We start from the raw sequence: 22,460 nt of genomic DNA, 5'->3' as shown, positions 1-22,460 counted from the left end.
CCCTTCACTGTCTAGTCCCAGTGAGAGGCCAGTGTGTAATCCCCATCACTGTCCAGTCCCAGAGAGAGCCCAGTGTATAATCCCCATCACTGTCCAGTCCCAGAGAGAACCCATTGTATAATCCCCATCACTATCCAGTCCCAGTGAGAGCCCAGTGTGTAATCCCCATCACTGTCCAGTCCCAGAGACAGCCCAGTGTGTAATCCCCAACACTGTCCAGTCCCAGAGAGAGCCCAGTGTGTAATCCCCATCACTGTCCGGTCCCAGAGAGAGCCCAGTGTATAATCCCCATCACTGTCCAGTCCCAGTGAGAGAGGCCACAGGACCACTGTCTGACAATTTACTTCCAGCCCTGCTCCATGCTGTTGTCTCTTAGGAATTATATAATCGTGAGCTGCTTGTGTCTGTCGACATGAAACCAGTTGCCATAGTGAATGAATTGGGTAGGTGGCAGTGACAGCGCACCATTTCGACTGTGCTCGAAGCTCACTGTTGGAGCAGGGCAATGAATCACTCTGTACCCCTGCCACTGCAATGTACAATGTTCCTTGGTCTTACCTCAGGATGTGCTGCCAACGGACTGTACCATTGACCTCTGTACTCTTGGCTAGGAGGGGATTTTCTACTGAACAGCTGAGTTAATTCCCTGAGTTTATTGAGTCCTTCCCTGTAGCACAATTTATGAATAAATGAGAGGAGTATAGTCTGGGGACTAGGTCTGCACAAGTCACTTTCTGAGCCAGAGTTAGTTGGCACTGCAGAAGCAGGAGAAGCCGAGTATTTGAGTATACTGCTTCAGTATTTGAGGACTCACGAATAGTGCTGAACGTTGTGTAGTCATTGGTGAACACCCCTACTTCTGACCTTATGATGGAGGGAAGGTCAGTGATGAAGCAGCTGAAGGTGGTTGGGCCTTGGACACTGCCCTGAGGGGCTCTTGCAGAGATGTCACGGAGCTGAGGTGACTGACCTCCAACAAAGATGCCCATCTTCCTTAGGTGTCACTCAAACCCGTGGAAAGTTTGGCCCCAGAAACCCATTGATTCCAGCTCAGACAGGGCTCCTTGATGCCACACCCAGTTGAATGAGGCCTTGATATCAAGAGCTGTCACTCTCACCACACCCTCTGGGATTCTGCTCTTTTGTCCATGTTTGAACGAAGGCTGTAATTAGGTCAGGAGCTGAGTGGCACGTTCTGGAGCACAAATCTTCAGTACTATTGCTGGAATGTTGTCAGGGCCCATAGCCTTTGCATGATCCAGTGCCTTCAGCCATTTCTTGATATCACTTGGGAGTGAATCGAAGACTGGTATCTGTAATGCTGGGGACCTACTGGTACGGCAACAACAATTAAAAGGCATCTGGATAGGTATACAAATAGGAAGGGTTTACAGGGATACAGCCCAGCTGCTGACAAATAGGACTATTTGTATAGGATATCTGGTCGAGTTGGAAGAGAGGATCTGTTTCATGACTGTACATCTCTATGACTGTATGTGTGCCTGTGAATTAGGTGTGAGTGTAAGATTATCAGTTGAGGTTACAGTGTTAGACATTGGAGCTTGCTAGAAGCTATATTTATGTACAAACCAGGCCCTATCTGTGGGCAAAAATGTACATACGCTTTTCCATGACCGCCAATCTCTGCCACATTCCTACAGCCACACCCTTACCCAGTCAGTGCCTACATGCCTGGTCTGAGAACTAATATCGACAGTTCACTGTTTTCACTGCGTCTCCACACCAATGGTGACCCAACCAGTCACCATCCTCCTGGCATGTTGTAGAAATTGCTGTCTCTTTTCCCACGTCTGTTACGTGCACTGCAGTTGTAGCCAGCACAAGACCAAAAGCTTCAACACCTCGCAGCCTCCAGCAGTGTTAAAGGGTAGATCATGCCTTTTGCCTAATGTACGGACCAGGATCGTGTCGACTATAGGAAGTGATACACCTGCCCCCACTCCTCCTCCCTCACCCCCATCCCAGGCCTCAAGAAGACTTTCCATATCAAGCAGATGTTCACCTGCACATCCGCCAATGTGATATACTGCATCCGCTGTACCCGTTGTGGCTTCCTCTACATTGGGGGAACCAAACGGAGGCTTGGGGACCGCTTTGCAGAACACCTCCGCTCGGTTCACAATAAACAACTGCACCTCCCAGTCGCGAACCATTTCAACTCCCCTCCCATCCCTCAGACGACATGTCCATCCTGGGCCTCCTGCAGTGCCACAACGATGCCACCCGAAGGTTGCAGGAATAGCAACTCATATTCCGCTTGGAAACCCTGCAGCCCAATGGTATTAATGTGGATTTCACAAGCTTCAAAACCTCCCCTCCCCCCCCACTGCATCCCAAAATCAGCCCAGGTCGTCCCAGCCTCCCTAACCTGTTCTTCCTCTCACCTATCCCCTCCTCCCACCTCAAGCTGCACCTCCATTTCCTACCTACTAACCTCATCCTGCCCCCTTGACCTGTCCATCCTCCCCGGACTGACCTATCTCCTCCCTACCTCCCACTTACACTCACCTCTACGGGCTCCATCCCTGCCCCTTTAACTTGTCTGTCTCCTCTCCACCTATCTTTTCCTCTATCCATCTTCGATCCACCTCCCCCTCTCTCCCTATTTATTTCAGAACACTCTCCCCGTCCCCCTTTTCTGATGAAGGATCTAGGCCTGAAACATCAGCTTTTGTGCTCCTAAGACGCTGCTTGGCCTGCTGTGTTCATCCAGCTCCACACTTTATTTTCTGGGATTCTCCAACATCTGCAGTTCCCATTATCTCGTGTCTGTGTACATTACTTATCCGGACTTCCAGAATATGTTTGAAGAAGTTACACGTAAGAAAATGCTAATTAAAATGAAGCTCATGAGAGTGAAGGTAAATTGTTGACCTAGCGAGGTAATTGACTGAGTGAAAGAGAGTGCTGTGCAGATATTCACATCAGTAGGAAGTGGTGTTGTGGAAAGTTCTGTATTAGGGATTCAACCACTCCCTGTATTCATTCATGACCTGGAGAACAGGATAGAAAGCCACATATTCTAAATGTGTTAACGAGACACTGTCAGGCAGCATTATTATTCATGGAGATGGTATTGAAATTCAACACGCCTTCCAAGCTCACAGTCTGTACCACCTACAAGGATTTGGGCAGCAGATATAAAGGGACCCCACCTGTAAGTTTCCCTCCAAATCACACACCATCATGACTTGGAAATCCATCAATATTGGCTGGGTCAAAATACTGGAACTCCCTCCCTAACAGCGCTGTGGGCATCCCTACACTGCAGAGGCTGCAGTAGTTCAAGGAGGCAGCTCACTAGCACCTCCTCCAGGCCAGATCGGGATGGGCAACAAATGGTGGTCCAGCCAGAGACGCCCACAGCCCAGGACAAATGAACAAAACCAGAGCAAGATGCTTCGGCAGATTAAGTGAACAGATAAAACTAGCTTCCAACATGGACAGACATGAAGGTACCCACTTTGCACCGAAAGGGTACTTTCGAAAGATTGAAAAGGAAGAATGTGAAAAATGTCCAATGAGACTTGAGGGTCCGGGAGCATTAAAACGTCAGGGGAGCTGCCCTAATCAATGGCTCAAAAGGCTAACGGAAGGTTGGTTTTTATAACTGGGGGGGTTAGAACTTCAGAGATTCGAAGTCACATATCCACTGCACAAATCAACCACCCTGGTCAGACTTCAACATAAAAGCAGGAAGTGCTGGAGAAACCCAGCAGTTCCAGCAGCATCTATGGATAGAGTCATAGGTTGACATATCGATTTGCCATTAACAATTCTATTCCAGCATGAATCTTCTTTGGAGTTGGTCAACCCACACCTGGAGTAAAAACCAAAAGAACTGCGGATGCTGTAAATCAGGACCAAAAACAGAAGTTGCTGGGAAAGCTCAGCAGGTCTGGCAGTGTCGGTGAAGAAAACTCAGTTAACGTTTTGGGTCCGGTGGCCCTTCCCCACACCTGGAGTAACTGTTCTGGGTACCTACCATGGAAAGGCAGCAGATATATAGGAACACCCCTCCCCCACAGGCTCTCCTCTAAACCACTCACCATCCTGACTCTGAACAATAGCCTCAGGTGTCACTGGGTCGAAACCCTGGAGCGTGGTCCATTTACCAAAAGGACTGCAACAGTTCAAGAAGTCAGCTCACCATCAGGGAAAGGCAATAAACAGTCAGTCACTGCTAACTGACTAATCATGTCTCCCTGTGTCTCCATCAAGAACGTCATATCTCTCGCAAACTTAAGACACGTTGAATATTTACGGGAAATCAGATTGGCTCGCTCAGCACTTTTGTCTCCATGGAGTGGCCTGGGCTCAGAAACACAGCTGTGAGGAAGCCGACATATAACCCTCGCTGTGACTGAGGGAATGCTGTGTCAGAGATCGCCTGTATTCGTAGGTCAGGGAGCGAGTGTTTTCTCCAACAGTCCTTTCTAATAACACTTCCAAAATTTTTAATAGTTGTGCTATTTCAAGATATTTATGCTGGGGCAAAATGGCCTGTGCTAATTCAGTGTCAAGGTCATGTTAAAACATGATGAGCTACATAAACCATGATCTAATCCTAGAGGCTGGTGTTTAGAGAGCACTTTTCACATCTGCAAGATGTCACAATTGTTTCTTACCTAATGCAGTGCTCTTCAATACTCATTTGCCAGAAATGCAGCAGCCAATTTGTACACAAGAAGCTCCCATGCACTGCAAGGTGAGAATGGACAAATCATTTGCCTCCTTTTTAAAACAATGTCAATTGAATGATTAAAATGTGGTTGGGGATACCAGGAATGACTCTCCAGCTGTTCTTCAGAATAATTTTTTAGATCCACCCATGAAGGCAGATGGAACCTCAGTTCAATTTCTCATCTGCAAGGGAGCATTTCCACAAGTGCGTTTCAGTGGCAGGTCAGCCTGGAATTTTATCCTTAAGAATTTAGAGTGAGACTCAAACACACAACTGTCTGACTCAGAGGCCACGGCTCTTACTGCTGATTCGAAGCTCACACCATCAAGACCAATGCAGAATGGAAGAACAGTGCTGGAAATCTCCACCCGTACATGGCAACCCAGGTCTCTTGGCATGAGAGCAAAATAAGCTGAGAAGCCTCAGCAGGTCAGGTACAGAGAATAACAGGGTCAACATTTCAGGTCGACAACGTTCCATCATTTCGGAGATGTTCTGCAGGATTTCAGCCTCAGGTCACCTTTACCAAGTTTTCCATTTGTTACTACAGTTCCGGAACCTCTTGCAGGCCCTTGGAACGAACCTTTGCTGCTGAACTCATCTCATTGACACCCCTTTCCTTTTTAATTCACCCCTCACACCTCCATTCATTTTGCCATTTAGTCTCTCCTGGCTCCCCAACCTATAAGACCACAAAAGATTAGATGATAAAAAAAGCCATTCAGTCCATCAAAACAATTCGGCCATTCAATGAGATGATGGCGGATCTGATAATATCCACTTTCCTGCCTTGTCCCCATAACCCTAATATCTCTTACTGATTAAGAATCATTCTCAGTCACGAATGCACTTAATGACCCAGCCTCAATGGCACTCTAAGGTAAAGAATTCCACTGATTCATCGCCCTCTGAAAGAAGGCATTTTTCCTCAGGTCTATCTTAATTCCCTGTTTTAGAGGGACCATAATCCTGAGATTTTACCTTTATTTTCCTAGTTAATTTCTAAGAGTTTGTACTTAGGTATCTTTGTACTGGAAATGCGACTTCGTACACTTGTTGCTCTACTCACATATCCCTGTACTTGAGTAAATATGACAATAAACCTATTTCTAATTCTAATACTGTGTTATGCTTTATTCTGAGATAATGCCCTCTGGTTCTAACTCTCCCATGAACAAAAACAACCTTTCTGCATCTACTTGTCAAGTGCAAGAAGAATCTTTTATGTTTCAATAAGGACCCTTCTCAATCTTCCAATGCATTCAGGCCCAATCTATTCGAAGTTTCCTCATAAGACAGTCCCTCCATTCCTGGTCAGAGATAATGGGAACTGCAGATGCTGGAGAATCCAAGATAACAAAGTGTGGGATTGGATGAACACAGCAGGCCAAGCAGCATCTTAGGAGCACAAAAGCTGATGTTTCAGGCCTAGACCCTTCATCAGAAAAGGGGGATGGGGAGAGGATTCTGAAATAAATAGGGAGAGAGGGGGAGGCAGACTTAAAATGGATAGAGGAGAAAGATAGGTGGAGAGAAGAGTGTGGGTGGGGGGGCAGGATGAGGTTAGTAGGTAGGAAATGGAGGTGCAGCTTGAGGTGGGAGGAGGGGATAGGTAAGAGGACGAACAGGTGAGGGGGGCGGGGACGAGCTGGGCTGGTTTTGGGATGTTGCGGGGGAGGGGAGATTTTGAAGCTTGTGAAATCCACATTGATACCATTGGGCTGCAGAGTTCCCGAGTGGAATATGAGTTGCTGTTCCTGCAACCTTTGGGTAGCATCATTGTGGCACTGCAGGAGGCCCAGGATGGACATGTCGTCTAAGGAACGGGAGGGGGCGTTGAAATGGTTCGCGACTGGGAGGTGCAGTTGTTTACTGCGAACTGAGCGTAGTTGTTCTCCAAAGCAGTCCCCAAGACTCCACTTGGTTTCCCCAATGTACGGTGGATGCAGTATACCACATTGGCGAATGTGCAGGTGAACATCTGCTGGATGTGGAAAGTCATCTTGGGGCCTGTGATGGGGATGAGGAGGCGGGGTGGGGGCAGGTGTAGCACTTCCTGCGGTTGCAGGGGAAGGTGCCGGGTGTGGTGGGGTTGGAGGGAGTGTGGAGCGGACAAGGGAGTCGTAGAGGGAGTGGTCTCTCCAGAAGGCAGACAAGGGTGGGAATGGAAAAATGTCTTTAGTGGTGGGGTCGGATTGTAGATGGCGAAGTGTCGGAGGATGATGCGTTTGTATCCAGAGGTTGGTGGGGTGGTATGTGAAGACGAGGGGGATTCTGTTTTGGTTCTCAGCAAGGCGTTCGATAAGGTTCCCCACAATAGGCTATTGTACAAAATGCGGAGGAATGGAATTGTGGGAGATACAGCAGTTTGGATCGGAAATTGGCTTGCTGAAAGAAGACAGAGGGTGGTAGTTGATGGGAAATGTTCATCCTGGAGAGCAGTTACTAGTGGTGTACCGCAAGGGTCGGTGTTGGGTCCACTGCTGTTTGTCATTTTTATAAATGACCTGGATGAGGGCATAGAAGGATGGGTTAGTAAATTTACAGACGACACTAAGGTCGGTGGAGTTGTGGATAGTGACGAAGGATGCTGTAGGTTGCAGAGAGATATAGATAAGCTGCAGAGCTGGACTGAGAGGTGGCAAATGGAGTTTAATGCAGACAAGTGGGAGGTGATGCACTTTGGTAGGAGTAACCGGAAGGCAAAGTACTGGGCTAATGGTAAGATTCTTAGTAGCGTAGATGAGCAGAGAGATCTCGGTGTCCATGTACACAGATCCTTGAAAGTTGTCACCCAGGTTGACAGGGCTGTTAAGAAGGCATACAGTGTTTTAGCTTTTATTAATAGAGGGATCGAGTTCCAGAACCAAGAGATTATGGTGACGCTGTATAAAACTCTGGTGCGGCCGCACTTGGAGTATTGCGTACAGTTCTGGTCACCGCATTATAAGAAGGATGTGGAAGCTTTGGAAAGGGTGCAGAGATTTACTAGGATGTTACCTGGTATGGAGGGAAGGTCTTACGAGGAAAGGCTGAGGGACTTGAGGCTGTTTTCATTCGAGAGAAGGTGGTTGAGAGGTGACTTAATTGAAACATATAAAATAATCAGAGGGTTAAATAGGGTGGATAGGGAGAGCTTTTTTCCTAGGATGATGACAGCGAGTACGAGGGGGCATAGCTTTAAATTGAGGGGTGAAAGATATAGGACAGATGTCAGAGGTAGTTTCTTTACTCAGAGTAGTATGGGAATGGAACGCTTTGCCTGCAACGGTAGTAGATTCGCCAACTTTAGGTACATTTAAGTCGTCATTGGATAAGCATATGGACGTACATGGAATAGTGTAGATTAGATGGGCTTGAGATTGGTATGACAGGTCGGCACATCAAGAGCCAAAGGGACTGTACTGTGCTGTAATGTTCTATGTTCTATGTTCTAAACAAATGCACCTCCCAGTCGCGAACCATTTCAACTCCCCCTCCCATTCCTTAGACGACATGTCCATCCTGGGCCTCTTGCAGTGCCACAACGATACCACCCGAAGGTTGCAGGAACAACTCATATTCTGCTTGGAAACCCTGCAGCCCAAGGGTATCAAGGTGGATTTCACCAGCTTCAAAATCTCCCCTCCCCCCACCGCATCCCAAAACCAGCCCAGCTCGTCCCCGCCTCCCTAACCTGTTCTTCCTCTCACCTATCCCCTCCTCCCACCTCAAGTCGCACCTCCATTTCCTACCTACTAACCTCATCCCACCCCCTTGATCTGTCCGTCCTCCCCAGACTGACCTATCCCCTTCCTAGCTCCCCACCTATACTCTCCTCTCCACCTATCTTCTCTATCCATCTTCGGTCAACCTCACCCTTTTCTGATGAAGGGTCTAGGCCCGAAACGTCAACTTTTGTGGCCCTAAGGTGCTGCTTGGCCTGCTGTGTTCATCCAGCTCCATACTTAGTTTTCTTGGACCCTCCATTCCTGGTATCAATCCAATGAACTCTCTCTAGAGTGTTTCCAATGCCAGCATATCTGTCTGTCTTCAGATAGCTGGCCCAAGTGTTTTACAGTATTCCAGTTATGGTCTGACTAATCTCATTGTGAATCACCCTCCAGACTTTCCTTTTTGATCTCTGACTTGCTACGTGTTTAAATGTGTTCAAATTCCAGTATCTTAGTTCTGACAAACAGACCGTCACATCCACTGTTTCGCTCTCAGCAGCGGTGGACTAGGTTGAAGTCTTTTCAGCATTTTCTGCTGTTTTAGTACCTGCATTGTTCTGCTCCTGTTAGACTGCAGTCCAGCCTACCTAATAAACCAACCGGAAGTTGCAGGGATATCTGCTTGTCTCTGAAACTTTGCTCGACACTGAAGCAGATCATTTGCTGAAAGGCATGCTGCCAACATTAATACAAATGAACCACAGTGTCAATGTAACCTGACACCCTGGCCTTTAATCCTGTCTGGACATATCCTGCTATTCAGGAAACATTGAAGGATTTTGTTGAGCCTGAAAATCTTCCAAAACTTGAGCATACAGTCGCAAATGACAGGTGACAACTCTCAGCAGTCAACAGCCACCCCCCACCCCATAATCGCGGCTCAAATATCATTCTCTATTCTTTGAGAATAGGAACAATTATTCAGCAATTCTTTTGTTGTAATGTGCAGCAAAACTGCTAGCTTTAAGGTCAGGCATCAAGATCTCAAACAAGCTAGTGTCCAGATTAAGAATACCATGCAAAAGGGTGTGTGGAATGATATGTTACAGGAGGTTTTTAAATTCATGTTTACAAAGTTATTTTATACTTTAATGACATGGGATATTCCACTCAAAAGAGCAATCACCATTGTACTGTAGGATGTGAACACAGACCTTGAAACATGGGTGAGGGGTTTACAATCAGATTTCACATTAGAACTCTTCCTTAAGAGTTCAGCCTTTTTCTGCAATCCTGGTAAAAACCCAATTCACATTATCCCTTCAAAACCTCTCATTAGGAAGGCATGGAAAGCTAACTTAGGGATCTGAGTGAACAGCATAAAATTTTCCCCTCATGCTATCCCACTAACAAAGCCAGCTCAGTGGTTAGCACCGATACCTCACAGGCCCAGGGACCCAGGTTTGAGTACACCTTCAGGTGACCATTTGTGCAGAGTTAACACATTCTCCCAATATCCATGTAGGTTTCCTCTGGGTGCTTCAGTTTCCTTCCACAGTCCAAAGGTGTGCATGTGAGGTGGGTTAACCATGGTAAAAACCCCATGCAGACTATGAGGATGGGTGAGTGTGCAGCTGTTGGAAAAGGTTGGTGTAACTTACTGGGTTGAATAGCTTGTTGCTGCAGGGATTCTATGATTCACAGGACGGCAGCAGCACGCACAATTCCTAAATCAATGGGCATGCACACCTCAGGTGAATTACAAAGAAATATGCAACGTCTTTCAGTTTGGAGGATTGTATAGCTTGCAGTTACCACCCCTACATGGTCAAACAGTGGGCCACTCCCTTGTATTTCGTACAGGCAGATACAGAAAGGTGGGGCAATAAACATTCATACTCAGACTTGGGGGGTATGCAGCCCAGACTGGTAGGGCTCTCATGGTACTGCAGTAATGCCCCCAACTCAGAGCTAGGCCGCCTGTGGTCAATTCCCACGTGCTCCAGAGGTGTGCAACATCAAATTGCTGACTACCATCTTGAAGTTGAGTTCATCTAAAGTTAATCTCAATCCAATTTCCGATAACCCCAGCATGTGCCAAAGTCAGATAAATTCAACATTAAATTAGCTAACAAGCCCCCACCCCAAAAGGAACAAGAGCTGCAGGAGGAAGAACAAACACGCATACTAAGGTGAAAACACAGCTGGCAGATAAAACATATTTGATTCCTGACATTGGACACAAGCTACTTGCTGAGGACAGATGGAAGATAAACAGCAAATTCTAATGTTCAAGTTATGTTCTAGGTCCTATTCTCCCACTCAATTCTTGACTGTGGCCAAATGGTAACACACTGGCTCTACAGAGCTAGCGGGAGCAGTTAAGTCCCACACCCAGGCTAATACTTCAAAGCACAGTCACTTATCCAGAAAAATGCTCATGGTGCAGTCTCTGCTCATGTCAATATTGCTCAGACCCAGTTAGGATGACATCGGAATTCCAGTCAACCAAAAATTCGTGAGGTGCCTTGGAAATGACACGACTGGGTTAAGAGTGTTAGTGGCGCTAGTCAGGGGATGATCGTTATTGCTGTTGAGGGATGAGTATTGGCCAAGTCACTGGGAGAACTGGCCTACTCCTGCGAATGGTACCTTAACCCTGACTTGAGCAGGAAGAATCTACAGAAAAATGGCAGCTGCTAGGAAACAGAAACAGAACATGCTGGTACTACTCAGTACAGATGGTTAGGTATTCCACAGACGCTACAGAGTAACAGCCACTGAAAAGGAAGTACGCATACCCAGTCAATGCAACTCTGCAGAATTCTTAAGTTTAACATATTCAGTGTTTTGAGGATTTTGTTAGAAGTTGGAATGGTTTCCACTGTCAGAATGGCCAGTAACCAGAAGGGAAATTGAGGTCATTAACAAGAAGAACAAAGGGAATGAGGAAATTATTCGAACTTAGTTTTGCTGAACTGAAATGATTGTATATTCAATGACATCTTTCAAAAGGAAATTGGATATACACTTGAAGTGCTGAGAAGTGGGATTATTGGATAGTTGGGCCAAAAAGTCACATGGCCATGTTCTGTTCTGCAATTTCCCACTCTGTTCTAATCCAATAAAGGTTATGGGGTCAAGTCCATTACCTGAATCAAACGGTAATTCTGATCACAGATAAGGGTGTCACTGCCCATTAATTGCTCAACCACCCTCTGGGCCATTGGGGTTAGGAGCCACCCACATTTGTGTGGCTCCCAGACCCACAACAATCTCATCTCACACTAAACCAGCTTGGTATCTAGCAAATAACAGCAATAGGAGACAAATCTGTAAAACGGAGGCAGTGCCACAGGAAGGTCACACTTGGTATTTGGGACAGGGGATGTGAAATCACTGGCTGTCAATTTACCTCACTTCGGCTTTTGGAGCACTGCTTCTTCGCCAGATGATGATTTTAAATAAACATGTTGGACTATAACCTGGTGTTGAGAGATTGGATTTTGTTCACTTCAGTCCAACACGGGCAGCTCCACATCAAACTTACATTTAGACAACTGCCGTTACAATGCAGCACTTCTCTGGTTATCATGCTAACATTGAGATCTTCCAAATCTGGTGCCACTCCTTACACAAAACAATCAATGCCTTAGTATGAACAGAGAAGTGTACTCATAGGGGTAGTGGGAACAATGTAGATGTGTCACAAAAAGTAAACACTTTCTCCTTGGACAGGCTGGGGGAAAACACAGACGCTGTAATGTAGGAACAGGTGCCGCTGTGTTGTCTCCCACGCTGCACGAAATACAAGTGTACAAACTATACAACAGACCCGCTTTTAGAGCTGCAATCCTGAGGTGGCTGAATCTGTGTAAATAAGAGTTGATTTGGTGGTTGACGATTTCCAAGATCAAATGCAATGACAACCAACAAGCAGACAAGAAAGAGGGCCAATTTGATGATACACCTGAAGTAGCATTTATTGTCATCCATTCAACCCAACAATGATTTATGGTTTGGCATTCCAAGGATTTTCAATTTTGTTTTTTCTTAAATGCACAATCTGTTTTGTGAGCTCAATCAACTCAAACTGATTGGTAAAGCGGATGTTTTTACAAAGAAAACGTATAACCATTGCGGTTCAAACAGACATCTGACAAAAATGTGGTTTTAAAACAAAAAGTATCAAAACATTTCAGCAGATGCAACGCATTACCCAAGATCTGTGTACATCATCGAGCTCCATATAAATTAAACAGCCAAAATAAAATAAACGTATTCAGCAACACATAATAGCCAGTCTCCCAGCTTTATAGAATTTTGCTTCATGGTTAAGGTTTCGTGGGTAAAATGAGCAGGCTATATGTAAACTCCACAATACAGTCAACTCCTGATCCACTATTTACGTTTAAATTGTTTGGGTACCAGAGTTTCCATGACTGATAAGGACACCGCAGGCTCCACATGCACAGGAGCGACTGGTCAAGAGAAAGTCACAGCCTCTGCTCATTCTAATCTTGGTTAGAGTGCTTCAAACACCAAATGCATTCGCATTTCATTTGAGGGAGATGGAGTGAGGAGGCGATTGCTCATTTTAAAAACTGCTCAAACATTAAAAAGGGACCAAAACAAATTGGTCTGCAAGTGATTCACTGGCAACAAAATGGCTCAAAGAATTTTCTTTGCATGATTTTGAAGAGTGACTATAGCAAAGGGGCTTAAATACCGATGCAGTCGATGAAGATGCATCGAGTTTGTCTGTCCTTCTGATGGGCATACAGCGGCTTTAGAGGAGCTGTGTGTACAGTAGATAATAGCACTAGGGTATATAGCACGTGTGCGCGTGGGGTCAGTTGGGTGAGGCGGGGAAGGAGAGGGGATAAGTGGGGTGGGGGGGCAGTGACTGCAGAGACTCAATTGTTGCCTTCTCCTGCCTCGTCGTCTTGCTGGTCACTTGTCCAGAGGGTGAGGTTGTCTCGTAGTAACTGCATGATGAGAGTCGAGTCCTTGTAGGAGTCCTCGTTTAAAGTGTCCAGTTCGGCGATGGCGTCATCAAAGGCTGTCTTGGCCAGGTGGCAGGCCTGATTTGGGACATTCTGGATCTCGTAGTAGAAGACAGAGAAGTTGAGGGCCAGGCCTAGGCGGATGGGGTGGGTAGGCTGCATCTGAACCTTGCTGACTTCGAAGGCCTCTTTGTAGGAGGCCTCAGACAATTTCACCACACTGGCTCTCTCTTCACCAGTAGCCACCTCGGCCAGGTAGCGGTAGTAGTCGCCCTTCATTTTCAAGTAAAAGACTTTGCTCTCCACCTGGGACTCGTTGCAGTTCTTTATGAGGAACTTGTCGAGAAGGGCTAGCACATCACTGCACACAGCCTCGAGCTCCTTCTCCACCTTCTCACGGTAGGCACGTACCATCTCCAGCTTCTTCTCATTGCCATCAGCAGAGGTCTTCTGCTCAATGCTGCTGATCACTCGCCAGGATGATCTCCGGGCCCCTACCACATTCTTATAGGCCACAGACAACAGGTTCCGGTCTTCATTGGATAGGGCCTCGTTCAGCTCAGTTACCTACAAACAGCAAAACCAGTGAATAAAATTTATGTCAGGAACGTACGAGAGAGAGACAGCACAGTTCGCTGCCACAGCAACCATAACATGGCATAGATTCAGCTCCTCGTAAGCATCAATTTGCCTGTGGGAGCAGCACAATGGATAACGAAGTAAAATGACAACATCCAGGTTTTCAGGTTTGATATAGATTAAATTGTCAGCGATAGAACACACTGCATAGTCTCACAAAGTCCCTCACTGCAAATAGGCATTTTGCAAGTTTGTATTGTACTACAGGGACAGGATTTTATTTATGGTCTGGAAGGAATTCAGACCATAAGGAGACTGACTTTCTGTGTTTTACCAAACCCTTCAATAAAGCTGAATGAGATAGCTTCCAGTTTCAGGAATTCCAGGAGGGGGACTGGGACAGTTAAATGATTAAACACTGGCATCAGGAAGTATTGGGCCTCATGTTATCTGCATGCCTTGCTCTATGTGGCACTTCTTCCTACAGCCCTACCACACAGACTAGCTTTTTTAAAAATTCAGCTCTTAGATAACAACCGCCTGATAACAGAAGCAATAGCAGCCATGACAAGTAAACTGTATGTGACATCTGACTCATTATCTCCAAACAGTGTTCCAAACAACTCCCTCCCTTTACAACTAAAGCACATCTTTGGGATTAACGTACTAGAACTATGACACTGATGTTACTCACTGGTTACCGATGGCAACTAAACTCTCATGTTATAAAAGGACCTTGCCAGTTAGAACAACATGCCACCCTTAACAGTCTGTTATTTGTCGATGCTTCATAAAATAAATTTGAATTTCCCTGAACCACCTTTACACTTGTCACAATTTAACAACCAGGTGGGAATGAATTGCTGCCAAAGACAGAGTTTCACTGGTTAACACCTTCACACCTTTTTCTGGAGAGGCAGGTGGAAAAAAATAAAGGAGTGCAAACTCCACCTAACATTGTGATTGGAAATGCATGGTGACAGTCCAGTTTCTCCTGTCCCACTGCACTGTGTTTATACCACAGCTTTAGAATCATCCACAACAGCACTATCTTGAATCTTCCAGGTGGATGCAAGATTACCAGTTGGACCTATAATCACTGGTAAACATGAACCAGCTAACAAAGCAATATGGAATGATGCTAGCAGGGCTAGAACACATTATTCAAGACCCTCTGCAAGAAAAAAGGTAATGGCCAAACGAAAGAGGAATCTATTATCTCAGGTTTGACCGAGATCTTTGACCTTACATAGTCTTCATTGGCTACTAAGGCAATACTAAGTTGGGACATTAAGGCTCAGTTGTAAAGAGTGATCTGTCTGGGGTCTTTGAATATCACCACATTGAAAGACAACCTGATTCGCACAATAATGTTTGTGACCAGAGGACACCTGAATACTGCTTTAAAGTATGTTACGTAGTTTCTGTCAAAATCAGAACAAGACTAATATTCTTAACAGTAGAGGGTTTTGACGCTAACTCTCGCACACTCCAGCAACACTGATTGTTGACACTGTCTGTCAGAACAAGACCACAAAGGAGCAGGAGGTGGCTGTGCAGCCCCTTGAGTCTGCTCCACCATTCAATAGGGACATGGCTGATCTGACATTGCTTACATCCACTTTCCCGCCCTTTGTCCCTAACCCCTGGCCCCACTAATTGAGCCATCTTCAGAACAAATGAAACCAATTCTTTAGGTTAGGAGTGAAATCTGGCTAGCACTACACTAGCCAAAGGTTGACATTTTCTTCAAGTTAACAGCAGCCCACAAAGGACAACAGGCATCTCTCTAAACATCTTGAGGGGCAGCACTCCACAAAGTGTAGTGTAAGGCAAGAAGGGAAACCTCAGTGTGCAGCTGCACAGCAGGATGAAGAATATGTGCTAGCCCCAGTGTTACCACTGGGTGAGGAAGATAACAGCACCAGTCATTGTTTGCAATGCTACAGGCACACCCATGACATACTCAAATGGTTTGGACCATGGCTGAATTTTGCTGAAATTTAAAACAGCCAGATTGGCCGATCAGACAAAGCACTGTGCTAAGGAAAGGCTGCTGTCTATTTTATTAAGTTGAAACAGGCAGTGTGCATAGTGTTTTAGGACATCACTGAAGGTCAGTGGTTAGCACAGCTGCCTCACAGGTCCAGGGACCAGAGTTCAACTCCACCATGCGCAACCTGTCCATGTCTATGTGGGTTTCTTCCGGGTGCTCTAGTTGCTTCCACAGTCCAAAAATATGTAGGTTTCATGAACTGGCCATGCTAAATTGCCCACGGTGCCCGCAGATGTGCAGGGTGGGTGGATTAGCTATGACAAATACAGGGTTATGGGGATAGGCTGAGGTGTGGATCTGGGCAGACTCAATGGACCAAATGGCCTGCTTCCGCACTTGAAGGATTCTGAGATTTTGTACATGTTCATTCTGGTACATTCTATAGGTGCACTAGGTAACTACTTTAACAGAAGACAAATGGCAGTGCAGTTTGAAGAAAACAGGACTGGGAGCAGACTATCCCCAATCGTCAGTGCAAAACAATGCAAGAGACAGCACTGTTTGTAATTAAGTGGGCAAAAGTTGAAAGTTCAGCATCAGCTCAAGGGGAACAATCAAGTGGAACTTTTCAAAGGAATTCATTAAAAGCCTCACACTGCAGAGGGCCTTGAGGTGCACACGCGCGCTGAAGATTCTCTACCATTTGAGCCAGACTCAAAGACAAATTAAGTAACTCTCCCCATGACATTCAGGGTTGCTACCTAGCTATGAGGGAAACCTATCTAGTCCATCACACAAATCAGCTAGAGACCCCAGTGAGCAGACACATCTAACCAGCAGAGAACTAAACTTAATCTTCAGCATATGCTCCCATGAGCAGGTATGTCACAATTGGACTCTTTGGATGAGAAATATACAAACACCTGTAGCGAGCCAGGAAGTCCAGGTTCAAGTCCCACCTGTTCCAGAGATGTGTAGTAACACCTCTGAACAGGCTGATAGAAAATAAACATTTTTGCAATATTACAGGCATACCCATGACAGGTAGGAGGGAACAACTGCCGTTTCCTCAATGCCAAATCAGAAAGGCCTGTCAATTGCAAACATGAACAGGCCAAAGTATTAGAAGCCAGGTGAAACCCATGGAGACAACAGATTTCAGGTATTAGTAAACTAGAAAGAGACAGGTTTTCCACAGAACTATAGGGTGGGATTCCAGGGCAGATTCAAACAGACATTAACAAGTCAAATGGTATCAAAATTTGTTACAGGAGACAGTAGCTGACACACTTGAGAATTTGGGATAGAATGAATGGTGGGGTGTGGAGGAAGATGTGGGGGGTTTCTGCCAAGTATACAGGAGAGAGAATTAGGAAGCACATAACCATTATTAAAGTGAATACAGCAATGGAAGAAGAGGGGAGAAATCTGAATAGTCTTCAAATCATCTCAGCAGCCTGGGGAGGCATTTCTTCGCTCAGGGGATAGTGAATCTGTCAAATTACTCACACAGAGCACAATCAAGCCAGGATATTCCAGGCTGAGACAGGCAGGATTTTTAACCCATTAAGGAATCAAGTACTACAGCAAAAGGACATGACAGCGGAGTTCAGATTATCAGATCAGCCATGGTATCACCGAATGGTAGTACAGACTCAACAGTCAAACTGCCTATTTCTACAACCACATCATACAAACATAATGGTGAAGGGCTGAATCAACTATGATAAATACCCAAATGAATCTAAGGCAAAGTCTTAGCTTTAGTCTTAGCACAAATAGCTGGAACTTCCCTGCAGCCCTTGAAGGGAGCACGGAGAGAAAAGGGAATTATTATTAGTAACTGCGACACGCTGTACCTTTAGCCATATCCTTTTAGTGTTCATCAGCACTGGAGATGTTAGCTAATGAAACATATATGATTACTGTGCAAACTGCCAAGGAAATTCAACACCCAGGAGGCTGGAAGATAGACAGACAGCAGTTGCCCTGCTCTTCCCACAAGCTGTTTGGGCAAAGCAGCACAGACGGCAGCCCCACCAATGCAACAGAAAAATACACGAGGGACATCACTATTTCCAGTCTGTCTCTTGAGCTCATCACGGTTGGCTTAGCAGGTGTTTCAGCTGCAATGCTGTCAATACTTCTCCCTCGTCAGCCACAGGGCAACAAGATAGTTCACAGGAGCTGACCCCATTATTTTGCCTGCACCCTCTCTAAAGAAAAACAGATGACCCCCGCCCCCCCACCCCCACCCACCACTGACTGTGGATTTAAAGTGAGAACCTCACCTTGAGGTCTTAGCAATTAGAATCAAAAGGCAGCTTCTTCGCCTTTGCACACCTCTGCAACATCTTGAGTCACGTGCTTGTCCTTTTCAAATATTCGTTGCATTCCCTTTTGAAACGAGTACTGAATCTGCTTCCACTGTTCTTTTAGATTGACGCCAAAATTGTCCTCACAAAGCCATAATTTCTTTCACCTATTTTTGGGGCAGGGTGGGGGGGGTGCTAAGTGAACCATCCCAATGATTAGAGTTTGCTGCATCATTTACAGCCCACTTACTGAAACCAAAGCCAAGATCACCAGCTCATGCCGCTGTTACCTGCCCAGATGCAGTCACGCTCGTAACAAAGACATTCAATCAGGCCTCATGCAGCAAGCCTCAATGCCTCAAATGATGTGCCCACCATTTGTAGCAGACACAGACTAGTTTGTTTAAACAAGAAGGGTGGATCTACATAGATGAATGCAGCGTCACAAAAGGCACGACAAACAACCAACATGTCTCAATCTCAGCACCAAACCAGAGCTGCATGTCCTTATGGAGCAAATGGGCAAGGTCATCCAGATTATCAATTCAATGCTTGAAGTGAAGGTAGCGGTGGCACAGTAGATATGTCACTAGACTAGCTTTCTACAAACATGCTGTAATCCCAACAGGCAGATGGAATTTTGGTTTAGTGAAAAAAATGGAATTTTAAAAAATCAGCCAAGAACAAGCATGGTGGCCATAAAAACTGATCTGGTTCACTAAGGTAGGAAATCTGTCATCCTTGCTTGACCGGCTGCACGTGACTCCAGACCCGCAGTAGCACTGCTGACTTTTAACTGCCCTCTGGGTGAGAAATACTAGGCCAGCTAAGCTCCAATGAGGAATCATTTTAAGCAATCCTCATTATAAAAGAATCCAAGTTGAGAAAAGCCACGTGCAGCTCACTAGAAATGGCATTTGCTAAAAAAGGCTTATTACAGCAGACCCAGGCAGAAACCATTTTGATCTTTCTTTTAGGCACACTCCAATTCCTAGAAGGCAGTTGAATTACATCACAGCAGCTGCAATGAAGCAATATTAAAGCAAACATGACCTAACTTCTTGTGCTGCATGATCTCTGGCTAATGTGCTGTCCCAATGGAACCTTCCGACTGTCAGCTGTTGCTCTTCTCCATCCCATAATACCACCTAGCCTGATCTGCCAGCTCACCCACATTCCTAAAGTGAAAACCATCCAGAATCTCAGAGCCGCTCATGAACAGGAGTCCCAATGAAAGGAGCGTCTGCTTGAAGTGCACACACCCTTGGAGCTATTGGGGCGCTAACAATGCCAGGCGCAAATAGATGCGCTTAACTGAACAAGTTAAAGATGCAAGTGTTTCCTTGCAGACACTGTCCCACTAACTGTACTTCAAGATTAATTCTAGTGACCTCACAGTTCCATTCAAAGCATTCACTGCCTCCATTTTCACATTCATCCAGGAATGGATGGAGCTGGGAATCCTTTGGAATTCAGTCCACAGCTAGAAAACTTGCCACCATCAAGCCACAAGTGTCCACCTCGAAAATTCCAGAAACAAATCCTCAAATGCCCACCCAGTACGTCCCAAGCTAGAGCTCATTAAACCATTCGTCTTGCACACCCAATTACTTCCCTCAATCGTATTTATTTCTCACTAAAAAAAAATACGATGAAGCAAATCTACTGTTGAGACTGGTCCACTCAGATAACAGCCAGCAATGGGAATAACCTGTCAGGTGCTGAAACTATTTTGCATCAAATCTAAGACGCTGCGCGCAGAGGATGCAATTCAGAGATGAATGGCTACTGGAATTGGGTGCCAGCAGCAACACCCCAGACCTTAACACTGGCCGGTTACTTCTAACTGCAAACACCAGCTTGCACTGGCTGGTTCAGAGCGTCGCCCTACCGAAAAGTTGACCTCTTCCACCACTTTACAGATCCCACCATCTCTGATCATCAGGGAATGCAGCGCTCGCTCATCTTTCTCACCCGACGAAACAAACAGATGGTTTGGAACAAAATCAAACTGGAACTAAAACCTCCGTTTGGTGGAGGGGCTGAGGCGTTGCAAACACGAGAAGGGAAGCAAACCGGTGTGAAATCTCATCTGGGGTAGGGGGTAGGGGAGGGCAAGACAAAATTAAAGCCTCCCGTGCAACGCTGATGCAGACCACACCCAGCCGCCACCACCACAATTCCCGATCCACAAAGCTCCCCGGCCCAGGTACTATTGGGGAGGGGGGCAGAGCCGGATCAGCAACGCCCGACACGTGCACCCCGCATGGCAAATAGTGCACAAAAATACACGTCTGCGGCGTTTGCGGGGGGGTTGGTGAAGAAGAAAAGAGAGACAATAAAAGAGCCAGATTTGGGGGGGGGGGGGTTGCTGGAGACAAAAAAACGAGAACAGCGATTTCTTTCAATGAGGCAGAGTGCCGGGAGGGGGTGGGGCGGCGAAGGGGAGAGGCGGCCGGGGGTCCCAACCCAATGCAGTGGCCGGGCAAGGGTCCCGCGGGGAGTTTGGGGGGGGGGGGGTGGGGAGCACACACTCCACCCCGATATGGGCAGCTCAGGAGCTTGAGGAGGGAAGGGGGGGGGTCTCGCTTCATACCCGCCGCAGGGCTCTCCCCCTTGGGTTAAAGAGGGGATGGGGTTGTGTATGTGTGAGGGGGGGGGGGATTTCCGAGGTTTAATCCCAACACACACACACACCTCTCTGTCGTTGCTAAGGGGAGAGGGGGAGGGTTGGCAGGCGGACTCACCGACTTCATGGCCGCCGCCATGTCATCGTAGCGCTCGGCTTGCTCGGCCAGCCTGGCCCGCTGCACCAGCTGCTCTCGGTCCACCATCTCCGCACTCGCTCACGGTGACGGCCGTTCAATCCGGGGACGGGGACAGGAAGAGGAAGGAGCCAGAGAGGACGCCTCTCGCTGTCGACGCTGTTGCCGCGGAGTGCCTGCCTGCCTGCCCGCCCGGTCGCTCGGTCTCACTGGCGCCGCAGCCCCTCCCCCAACCACCTCCGGCTCCACCGGCCGCCTGCCTACCCACAAGGCCCCGCACTGCCGCAGTCGGGCATGCGCACTGCGGCCGCACCCGGGCCCCGCCCCCACCCGCAACGGCTATTTAACGGTGACGTCACCTTCTAATTTTAGCGAGCTGCGGACTTTTTTCCCGCGGGGGCGGGGCCGCCCGCGGCGCGCAGGCGCTCCACTCACCCTCCCACCCACCAGCCGGCTCGCTCGCCCGCCCTCCCTCTCGGGCCCCTACAACAACCGTCAGCGCAGGCGCGCCCTCGCTGCGGGGGCGGAGTCTCCTCCCCGTGTGCCGTTCCCATGGCAGCGCCCCCGCCGCCCCCCCCCAAATTGACCGATGGTGCATTGTAGTGGACATTGGGGCTGAAGAGGGCAGTGCTGCCCTGGACCTGGCTTGGGCAATGCCGTGCTGGTACTGGAGAAGGCAGTGCTGCCCTTCATATCTGCCCTACTACTCTGCACCTTCTCCCCATCCCTGATCCTCTTCCACACCCACATACACATTGACTTCTGCCGTGATTATATGTGACAACCAGCAGTTCTATCCGGGATAATGGGAACTGCAGATGCTGGAGATTCCAAGATAATAAAATGTGAGGCTGGATGACTCGCTTTCTGAACATAAAGGGATGAAATTTGAAAGCTAAGATTTGAAACATAAGAAACAGAAAATGTTTTTCTAAAGTAATTAATGCATCAAAATGTTTCAATGAAGGGGTCTGTTTGAAGCATTTCTTCTTGCCAACAGATTTTATTCAACAATTAATTTCTTTCACAATTATTTTAATCCCACAATCATGAAGCACATGCCTAAAATCACAAAGTATGATGTTCAAAAACATTGCTTCACATTTTCACAATGAACTTACTTTCCTTGCTTCTAACTTAATTGGATTTATAACTCTTTGCGGTATGATTTCTACTCATTATTTTACAAATTATTATCGTTACTCATAGCTCTTGGAATCAAACTTTATCACTACATTTATTTCCACAGTGTGTGTTAATACTCTGACTGTTTCATTGTCAGTGTCAGAGGCAACATCTGTTGTAGCACCCTTTAGATTTTCAGCATGACTGCCTGAATTTTCAGTGTTGGAAACAATATTTTGTGATTGGTCATGTCAGAAGTTCCTCATTTGTCAGGCAAAATAAAGAGTTTTCTTGGTGACACAGTTGTTATGATTAT

General features: G+C 46.7%; 1 protein-coding gene across 2 annotated transcripts; it reads right to left on the bottom strand.

Moving 5' to 3' along the window:
• Nucleotides 1-12,315: 12,315 nt before the first annotated feature.
• ywhah (tyrosine 3-monooxygenase/tryptophan 5-monooxygenase activation protein, eta polypeptide) lies at nucleotides 12,316-21,300 on the bottom strand. Of its 2 annotated transcripts, none has more exons than XM_059655145.1 (2): nucleotides 21,002-21,300; nucleotides 12,316-13,931 (listed from the first exon to the last, which is right to left on the bottom strand). In XM_059655145.1, exons 1-2 carry the CDS (start codon nucleotides 21,086-21,088, stop codon nucleotides 13,275-13,277), a joined length of 744 nt encoding a protein of 247 aa, XP_059511128.1. In that variant the 5' UTR covers nucleotides 21,089-21,300; the 3' UTR covers nucleotides 12,316-13,274. The 2 variants fall into 2 exon arrangements, with proteins under 2 accessions (XP_059511128.1, XP_048412522.1); XM_048556565.2 differs by lacking the exon at nucleotides 21,002-21,300 and adding an exon at nucleotides 20,146-20,336.
• Between the last annotated feature and the right edge of the window lie 1,160 nt (nucleotides 21,301-22,460).

Source organism: Stegostoma tigrinum, chromosome 26 (assembly GCF_030684315.1).
Source record: "Stegostoma tigrinum isolate sSteTig4 chromosome 26, sSteTig4.hap1, whole genome shotgun sequence".
NCBI classification, from domain to species: domain Eukaryota; kingdom Metazoa; phylum Chordata; class Chondrichthyes; order Orectolobiformes; family Stegostomatidae; genus Stegostoma; species Stegostoma tigrinum.
This window is presented reverse-complemented; position numbering and strand designations above follow the sequence as displayed.

Coding starts and splice junctions, on each gene's coding strand:
- ywhah (XM_059655145.1), bottom strand. CDS start 21,088: ATGGTGGACCGAGAGCAGCTGGTGCAGCGGGCCAGGCTGGCCGAGCAA. Junction 13,932..21,001: donor TGGCGGCGGCCATGAAGTCG/GTGAGTCCGCCT, acceptor TGCTGTTTGTAG/GTAACTGAGCTGAACGAGGC.